Genomic DNA, 10,286 nt, shown 5'->3' on the forward strand with positions numbered 1-10,286 from the left:
TTTGTCAACTACTACATGTGCCCTTCCCTTACCAGTTATGTATATATGCACAAGAATGCCTAGAGCCTAGCATTTCCTTCCACCACAACTGTATGTGTTCTCATAAAGACAAATTGCTCCCCAAAACAGGTTCTGAATTTGTTCTATACACCCTTGACTAAAATTACATGCATACCCCAATGGAAGTCAAGTTCAGCGAGACAATTTGGTACAATTTGTCATCTGTGAAACAGGAATTAAGCTTAAAATGCCCTTCTTTCCAGCAGTACCTGCAACAGTTTTGACTCCCATTACTATCTGGTTCTCTTCCAACTTGTGAAAACAAGTGGACATTAATTGTCTTATTAGAGGGAATCAAATGTAACTCTCTGTCTGGTGACCTATAAGAAATGACTGGGTTGTCTCAGTCCAGGTTTTGGGGATGTAGATGTATCTTCAGAAAAACTACAAAAGTTGGTAGAAACTAGACTCATTACTTTCTAGAAAAGCTAATGTATCTCTCTCACTCCTGCTATTTGTCCCAACAGTCATGTCTGAGGCACAGGTAGGACAGGCTAGGCTGACTGTTTCTAGTAGATAAGAGAATATGGTCTCCTAGGATGTAAAATCCACATCTTTCATGACACAATCAACCCAGTTGTTTCTTCATTATTTAAAAAATTTGAGCCTAAAAATCAATAATTTGGCTATTTCTTATCCTTAATATTCATAAGGTATCTGACATACTATGTATATTATTTACTAACCTGTGTTTTCCCATCTGGCCTAACCCAGGGCCATGTTCCACTCCGTTCCATGGCTTTTATCTTTGCATTCAGTTTGTGCGCAAGCAGGATCGTTAGGGGCATGCATTCTTCAGTTTCATCAGTGGCATAACCAAACATCAAACCCTGCATTAAAAAATGAAAAAGAGGCACTTATTTTCATTTTCTGTGCAGAGGAAGAGATATCAGTGCCATAGCATATTGCCATATTCTAAGGGCAAATTGCTTAGTTACACATATATCAGTCTTGAAGTGAAACTATCAGACAGTATTCAAGGTATTCCTTTGTTCTAAGAATTTCAGCAATGCCAGTGCCTGATTCTCAAAGAGCAATTCTGCCTTAAGAATTCAGACTAATTAGAGACAATGACAGAGAGCAACCTCCCGGTATCTGCAGAGCTTGCATTCCCCAAATGACCTCTACAACGCCTTGCATAATTCAAAATACCACAGCAAATCTTAAGAGCTCGTATTTGCTTGTGCTGACAACTTGATGTGCATCCAAGTCTCACTGAAATAAGTGCATGTGACATTATTTCTTGACCTTTTTTGGCAGACAGTAGGGGCAATGTTTAGTTGTTCAAACTCACATGCTTATTCAAACTCATTTGCTGTATGAGAGCAAATGGAACAGATTGTAACATACACTGGATTCAACTAAATGTTTAGAATTAAGTCATCTTACCTGATCCCCAGCTCCAATGTCATCCTCATTCTTGCCATGGTAAACAGCATATTTAATTTCTTTACACTGTTGTTCTAGAGCTACCAACACTGTACACGTCTTGTAGTCTAGTCCTGGTGAAGAAAAGTTGAGTAAAATAAAGACATGCCTTTATTGTTTTCAGAAACTGTTATAAAAGCTTCGCTGTATGTTGGTTCAGATTCTCAGAATATACTAGCAAAGATGCCAAGCTTTTGAGAAACAAGTATGAAATGTAAAACACCGATTCTCAACCTTTTGAGACTCAAGACATCCCTTGGAAAATGCCAACTCTTAACTTTCACTCATTTCTTGACTATAGAAAAATAACAGAGCAATTCCTCTGGTGCAAAGAACTCAGGGAGACCACAACAGGTCAGCTGTGGCAGTTTAAGATTTATTGGGGGCCTGGGCAAATAGAAAATTGGAGGCCCAGCAGGGACTCCAATGTGGGGGGCCTTCCCCTCCTGGTGCTGCTGCTGTCAAGGGTGGGGCAGGCCTTCATGCCTCGTGGGGGAGGCTGGGTGGACTGAGCCAGGCTGGGGGTAGGGTGGCACATGCTTATCTCTCCTCCCTGCTTGCTGCACCCCTCCCTCTACCTGCCATGGCTGGAGCAGGGCAAAGCCAAGCAGGGCAAGGGCAGAAGCAGGCTGCTGACTGTGGGCTCAGAGCTGTCCAATCCTGCTGCCTTAGCCCCAGGAGGCCCCCACCAGCTGTGCACCCCCTGCCTCCCCAGCAGTGGGAGGCACAACTCGCTGCCCCCATTGCTGCTGGACAGGCAGAGGACATGTGGCCAGTGAGGGAGTCCCAGGGCAAAGGCAGCAGGGTGGAGAGCCCTGAGCCCACAGCAAACAGCCCACATCTGCCACACACACAAATATGGGGGTATATGCCCCCCCATGCCTTCTGGGAGTGGGGTGCAGGGCAAGCAGCATGCTCCACAGAAATGCCTCAGCTGCACACAGACCCCACAGCCGTCTGCTGTCCCAGGTGGGGGCAGCTCAGGGCCGGAGCTAATGTCCCAGATGTGAGAGGGAGGACAGGGGTGCCTGCTTGCCACAGACCAGCTCCCAGGTCCCAGTGCAGCCGGTTCTTGGAGCCCTCGCCTCCCCCATTTGGCACCAAAGGATGGAATGTGGGAGCAAGGGGAGGCCAAAGTACCTGCCAGGTGCCTGCCACAGCCAGGAGTGGGTTGCTCGTGTGGCCTGAGCCACTTGCCCCGCACCTGCCCGCAGTGCAGCCAGGACACAGAGCTCTGCCTCTCAACCTGATCCACAGCCTCCTGCAGGCAAAGGCCACTGTGCACTGGGATGGGGCGGGGCAGGGTGATAGGCCAGGTAAAGTCTGGAGAAGTCTGACCTGGGGGAGGAGACAAGCAGCCCCAGGGGATGAAGCCGGGCTCTGCAGGTTAGGATGACCCGGGAGCGGAGGTCAGTGCCCTTCCACACAGTCCTGGCCAGCAGCAGAGACAGCTGCACCGAGCCAGGCTGGGCTGCCCTGCCCAGCCTCTGATGCAAGAGCTGCTACCCTCAGGCTGGTACCACTTTGCACTCCCTTCTCCTGAGCTGGGTGGTGGTGTGCAGTGCAGATGGGCCTGGCCCAGGGCAAAGAACAGGGGCCAGGAAGCACAACCAAGAACAGTAATCAGGAAGCTGAAGGCACACTTTGCCAGGTAGGGCATACCCAATACCTTGTAGTCAGACAATGGGACACAATATACAGCCGAGGAATTAAAAATACTTAGCATGTCATTTAGGCAAGCACACCATTTCTGTTGCAGCTCTCCCCAGTTCAGCTCCAATGTGCCTCTTGAAAATGGAGATGCATGGGGTAAGGCTCTATCTGGTGACAGTGGTATTTATCTCAGGCTGCAGTTGCCATGGGGTGGAACTGCACCATGTATCTCCATGTGCAAGAGGCATGTCAGAGCTGAATAGGGAAAATCTGCAGCAGAAACAGTACAACTGCCTATGCAATGTAATGCAGGCAGCACGCATTTCTGTTGCAGCTGCTTCTCAGTTTGGTTCTGACTTGCCTGTTGAAAACAGGTGCATGGGGCAGTTCTACCTGCCCCATTGGCCTGTTTCTAGAAAATACTGCTCAGGGTTGGACCGTGCTGGCTATGCAATCTAATCAATTAATGACATAATTATAGAATAACATAATATTATTAGCTATATAATTATGTTTGTGCTATAATAATAATCATAAGATATTCATACTAATTTTTAAAACAGGGTTCCTCATAAATTTTGAAAAGTTCTGGAGGGGTTCCTTGAGTCTAAAAAAAGGTTGAAATCACTGCTCTGACTGTTCAGGGAAGCAGAAAAAACTCATGTTTTTCAACTGCCGTGTCAAATTTAATTCCATAGTTCATCCAACCACAGGCATTTTTAAGTTATTTACAGACACACCCCATTGTCTAAAACCATTTAAATATGAAAGTTGGAAGAAAATATATAAAGACTTATCAATGGCTCTTATTCATGTTCCCCTGAAATGCAGATAGAAAGGCCATTCGGTAACACCAAGGAAAACATACTTGTGCCATATATATGGAAGGCTAAAGTAGGATGGTCACATTTAAGAAAATATTGTGGCTACTGCATTATATAAATTTCGGATACATATGGGGACATATTGTGGCTGTTACATTAGGAACACAAAATAATTTGTTTGCTTATGAACTTCAGGATTAGTCAAACCCAAGTACAAACAAAATCAGTTCTCATGCTGTTATAATATTAGTCATTTGCTTGCAGACTTCCAGAACCTCCTCATTATGTCATTTTCAATGCTCCAGTTCTACTGCTTTCACTTGGAAAAGTGTTCAGCACTTCCAAAAATCAGCCTCTTGTGTTATTGCCATCTTAAAAGGCCCATCCTGTACACAACTGTGACCTATCCATGTCTATATTATCATTTTTAAAAAAAATTTTACAAGGCAAGATATATCTGTGGTGCTATTTTCCTGAAGATTACTACTGAGATGAATTTGTCGGTATGTGGTTGGAAATGTTGATGCATGCCATGCCCACAATATAGGAGCCTATTCTCACCTTTGGAAGAGTCATCATAGCCTATTCTCTTAAGAGTCTCCCTCACAATTTGCTGATAGTCTACTACAGCTTTGGAAGTGATCTCTCCACATAGCAAAATCATTCCAGTTTTTGCCACGCACTCTGTAAAAAAAAAGTATCAATGAAGTAAAATGAAAATGACTGATATATACATTTTGAAAGTGTATTTGGTTCTACAAATAATATGGAACAGAAATTGAGGCCGACTAGACAAAACACATTATGGAGTTGCATCAATTATTAAGTCTGCTGTTTAGACTAATTCTAAAACTGTCTTCTTATAGATTCTTGTATACTGTGACACTTTGAGATGGATCTCCTGTCTTCTCCACCTACTTGAGACCATTCTTGCTGCCTGAGAGTCCCTGTGTAGAACTGGAATTCCTGAAGGTGCAGGGCAAGCAAAACTGCTCTGCCTGACCTCTGGCATAAACTGCCAGCCAAGAGGGGGCACATCAGAATGGACCTACATTCCAGCTATCACCAGTTGCTATAACACCCCTTTGGGCTCCTGGGGAGCCAAATAGATTATAGGCTTTTCAAACATGACTGTTTGTAGCATCATTCCCCTCCAGCTGCCTGTTACAGTCACGCTGGGTATCTTAATTTGGTTTAGGGATACTGTAAGGGCTGGTTTATACTACAGACTACAGTATTGCATAGACATCCCCAAGTGAACTTTAAACAAGATAGCTTGGGTATCAAAAGCAGCATAGCCTCAACAGCCCTGAATCCAGCTCGGGCTAATTTATCCCATCTCTTGGCTCATACTAGGCTCCTTGCTGCCGCAGCTAGACCAATTTAGATACATAAGCTAGCTTGGGTCTCAGTCTACAACACTGACTTCTTCAGTACTGATGAAGTGCCAAGGTAAGGGTGCTCACCTTTTGACCAAGACCTTAGGGGCTAGTGCAGGGGTGGGTAAAACATGGCCTGCAGCCTGGATCTGGCTTAATAACAGATTTGATCCAGCCTATGGGTAGAGCTGTGGGCAGAGCCAGCTGGTTCCAGAGCCCTGATGCGGAATCGGCCTCCAGCTCACTGGCTCTGTCCTGCAGGCAGCTGAAGGCTACGGCCACCATGTGGTGTCAGGCAGGCGGGCAGGACTTCCACCCAGCAGCATCAGCCCTTGATGCAGCAGCATCATCTGCTGACCTACATGGGGTTTCCACTGCAGCAGGTGGGCAGGCGGCAGGGTCAACTGTAGACACCACCAGCAGGTTCAGGAGCCCCAACATAGAATTTGCCAGTGGCATCTGCAGCTGACACTGTTGTCCTCCCAGCATGGTGGAAGCTCCCACTTGAAGCCCTTATCTGGAGCCTGCTGGCAGAATCAGTTCTGGACCCAGACTGAGCTTCTGCCTCACCGAGCAGGCATCAGCGTTAGCCGTGGTCACCAGAGGCTGATTCCGCATCAGGGCTCTGGAACCAGCTGGCTCTGCCCACAGCTCACACTGCTGCCTGTCCACCACAGTGGAAATCCTGGTCTGGGTCCACAGCTGAGCTCTGGGGCTCCTGGTGAACTACAGCTCTAGCTGGAGAGAGGGAAGGGGAGAGACAGAGACAGACAGAGAAAGAGGAGACTCAGGAGATACAGGTTCCATTTTTGGCCTGGCCACTGGTCTGCTAGATGACCTTGAATGAGCCACTTCCTTCTTTGTGCCTCAGTTTTCCCATCTGTAGGACAGGGACAAGTATACTGATATCCTCTGAAAAGCACTTTGAGATCAGCTGGGGAAATGCTACATAAGAGCTGCATATATTATATCAATACATTTACCTTTATTCATCAAGCTATTCATCAGAAATAATGAAATCAGGTTTGTTTGACCAGCCCTGTTTTCCATGAAGCCATTTGATTTTTATGAATTATACTCCTGTCCTTTTATTGATTCCTATATCAGAATGTGCCTGTCGGGCAGTCACCGTGTAAGGACGTATACCCCGATGTCCTGCTGACATTCACTGGCCCCTTGGGGTGGCTGTGCCCCTACAGTTGAGCTGGGTGAGATCTGGTGCCCCTTTTTTTCCTGCCTGCCATGACTTTGATGATATAGAGATTCATAAAAGGGAGGTGGTGACTGCCCATCTCATGCCCAGATCAATTGCAGGGGTTGCCTGGTGCCCGAAGTCTGAGCCCAGAAACAAAGGAAGGACCAGCCTGGAGCCAACTTTCCGATTCCTCTTTTTTTTTTCTTTTTTTTTTTTAAAGTCCTTTGAATTTTGCCCTTTTCTTCTCCTGGGTGTCTTCAAGATCTGGTGCCCTGGTGCCTGGGGCCATTACCCCAGGATCTTCAGCGGTCCACCTTCCCACCCTGGTTTCTTCCCCAGGACTTTAAAGCCGAACCACAGAGGGCTTAATTGCCAGCAAAGCCGCTTAAGTAGCTGAGGATTCCCTCCGGAGCGATCAGCTGGGGACGGGGCACCGCCCTCACTGCTCAGGGTTATTGCCCCATCTCAGCCGTGGAGCCTTTTTGGGGACCCTGGGTAGATGCCTGGCCTTGGTCTGGACTCTTCAACCGGCCAAGGGATGTCCCCGGGAGAGAGCGAAAAAAAAGTACAGAAAAAACCCCCGCTGCGGTGAGCAGTTCAGGCAGACCCCTTGCCTCCACCATTTCCAGGGTCTTCCCTGGATCCCCTTATGGCCCCTGGCCTCTTCCACCCTCCTCTTCACTCCTGTGGTGAGGGTGCCACTGCCTCTTCTGAATCGGACCAAGGGCTTACCCACACTTCTGGCTCCTTGGTTCCTCATCTCTGCTCCTTTGGTGTCCCTCCTCCTCCGGGTCCACCCCCCTGGCCTCCAGATATAGCCTGCACTGTGGATTGGCTCTGATTCGCTTCACCTGGTGCAGAGGTAAAGCTGGGCTGGTGCAGATCAGGAGCTTTTGTTGTAGCATGGACGTCGCAGCATGAGGTGGTCCATGTCCCTGGCTGGGGATATGCCCTCAGTGAGTGCCCTCCGGGCTCTCACATTGCCAAAGACTGATGTTAGGCTGATACTTTCCTGAGTCATTCTGCTTGCCCATTTTGAAAACTGTCCTAGCTATAACACTCATCTTTTAATGTTTTGGGTTTCCCCTGTATTTTTTGAGATTTATTAAGAAATAACACCAAAACCTCAGGTATCTCCACAGTGAACTCTCTTAGAACTCTTGGGGACAAGTTTCCAAGCCTGCTGATTTAAAATATTTTATCTTTAATAGATGATGTCCAACATGCTCCTCAGTATACAATGGGGTTTATCACTTTCGCTATCCATCACATAGCTGGCAAGTCAGCCAGCAATGCAGTAGTCCTCGACTTTAGGAAAGCTGACTTTCATAAACTTAGGAGGCTTGTTCTTGAGGCCTTGAGAGACCATGATTTCACAGGGAGGGGAATTTGTGATAAGTGGTTGCTCCTTAAGGAATTGATCCTAGATGCACAAGGGGAGTCCATCCCAACCCATAGGAAAGGTGGTAAAGGGGCTCAACAACCCCCTTGGCTCAACAGGGAACTCATGGACCTCCTACATTTAAAAAGAGAGGCTTATAAAGAATGGAAAACAGGAAACACCACTAAGGAGGAGTATTCTGCACTGCCCCGCACCTGCAGAGAGTAAACTAGGAAATCCAAGGCTGCAACTAAATTCCAGCTGACTACACGAATCAAGGACAATAAAAAGTCCTTCTTCAGGTATGTGGGGATTTGAAAGAAAATAAAGGCAACATTGGACCCCTGCTAAATCAGCTGGGGCAGTTGACTACTGACACCCAGGAAAAAGCCAATCTGCTTAATGATTACTTTGTATCAGTTTTTCACTAGCCCAAAGGGATCACCCTACCTAGCATGATGTGGGATGACCAGGGTGAGGGTAAATATATGCCCACCATTGGCATGGATCTTGTAAGGGAGCATCTTGAGAGGCTGGACCATCACAAATCAGCTGGTCCAGATAGATTGCACCCAAGAGTGCTAAAGGAATTGGTAGACACGATAGCGCAGCCACTGGCAAGGGTATTCAAGAACTCGTGGTGCTCAGGCAAAGTACCTGAAGATTGGAAGTGGGCCAGTGTGGTGCCCATCTTCAAGAAAGGGAGGAAAGAAGACCCAGGAAACTACAGGGCAATCAGTTTGACATCAATCCCTGGGAAGATTTTGGGGGGAAAAAAAATCAAAGAAACCATTCTTGACAGGCTAACAGAAGGCAACGTTCTGAGGGATAGCCAGCACAGGTTTGTTGCAGGTAAGTCTTGCCTGACAAATCTCATTTCCTTCTATGACCAGGTGACGTATCACCTGCACAAAAGCGAAGAGATTGATATCATATATTTGGACTTTAAAAAAGCCTTTAACCTGGTGTCCTATGATGTCCCTCATGGAAAAATTGGGCAACTGTAGCCTCGACTACTCCACAGTCTGATAGCTGGGGAACTGGCTCTGAGGTTGGACCCAGAAAGTATTAGTTGACAGAACCGAATCAACACGGCACTCAGTGACAAGTGGTGTCCCCCGAGGCTCTGTTCTCAGATCTGTACTCTTTAATGTCTTCATAAACAATCTGGACACTCAGTTTTCTGGACACTGGTGTCAGAAGTGGACTAGCTAAGTTCGCTGATGACACCATACTTTGGGGGAAAGTGTCCACACTTGAGGATAGGCTGGTGATCCAGGCCGACCTTGATAGGCTTGCAAGGTGAGCGGATGAAAACCTGATGGCATTCAATATGGAGCAATGGAAGGTGCTCCACCTCGGAGGAAAAAAAACCCGTATCACACTTATAGGCTTAGCAATGCTACACTCACTAGCACCGTGACTGAAAGAGACTTGGGGGTCATGACTGACCACAAGTTGAACATAAGCCACCAATGTGATATCACAGCTGGTAAAGCGAACAAAACTCTGGCTTGTATCTATCGATCCATCTCAAGCAAGACCCAGGATGTCATCCTCCTGCTATATTCGGCCTTGGTGAGGCCACAGCTGGAGTAGTGCATCCAATTCTGGGCTCCGCAATTTAGGAAGGACATGGAAAAGCTTGAAAGAGTCCAGAGGAGAGCCACGTGCATGATCAGAGGGCAAGAGAACAGGACTGACAAGGAGAGGCTGAGAGCCATGGGACTCTTCAGCCTGGAGAAGTGCAGGCTCAGGGGTGACTTGGTGGCAGCCTATAAGTACATAAGGGCTGTGCATCAGGATCTGGGGGAACACCTATTCACCAGAGCACCCCAAGGGATGATAAGGTCCAACAGTCACAAACTCCTGCAAGACCATTTTATGCAGGACATAAGGAAAAACTTCTTCACTGTCCGAACCCCCAAAGCTTGGAGCAGACTCCCCTCAAAGCTGGTGCAAACAGCTACTCTGGACACGTTTAAGAAGCATTTGGATGCTTACCTTGCTGGGACACTTTGATCCTAGCTGACTTCCTGCCCCTTGGGCAGGGGGCTGAAACCAATGATCTTACGAGATCCCTTCCAGCGCTAATGTCTATGAAATGGTCTTGAAAGTACATCAAGATCCTAATATGATACAAATACATCATCCTGCTTTTCTTCAAATGCAGAACAGAAATAGTTATTGAAAACTTTTGCCTTTTGTTTCTTGCTAAGAGTTTTACTATTTCTATCTTGAAATTGGTCACTATCATGAATAGGATCCTCTTTTTTACTTAAGTGTTTGTAAATTCATCATCAACCTTAGTTTATCCAGCCATGATTTCTCCCTTATGTCATCAGATTACCTTTTCTATTTTCTAC

The 10,286-nt window shown here is 46.8% G+C and overlaps 1 protein-coding gene across 2 annotated transcripts in view; it reads right to left on the minus strand.

Moving 5' to 3' along the window:
• Positions 1-10,286, minus strand: part of LOC109297419 (S-adenosylmethionine synthase-like) — a 56,396-nt gene that overhangs the window by 17,606 nt on the left and 28,504 nt on the right. For both annotated transcript variants that reach the window (XM_019517151.1, XM_019517149.1), the window contains exons 3-5: positions 4,527-4,649; positions 1,450-1,562; positions 747-890 (exon numbers count right to left, since the gene is read on the minus strand). In XM_019517151.1, coding sequence (XP_019372696.1) covers positions 747-890; positions 1,450-1,562; positions 4,527-4,649 — 380 coding nt within the window. The remainder of the gene's footprint in view (positions 1-746; positions 891-1,449; positions 1,563-4,526; positions 4,650-10,286) is intronic.

This window comes from Gavialis gangeticus, unplaced genomic scaffold (genome assembly GCF_001723915.1).
Source record: "Gavialis gangeticus isolate Ggan-Ray unplaced genomic scaffold, GavGan_comp1, whole genome shotgun sequence".
Lineage (NCBI taxonomy): Eukaryota > Metazoa > Chordata > Crocodylia > Gavialidae > Gavialis > Gavialis gangeticus.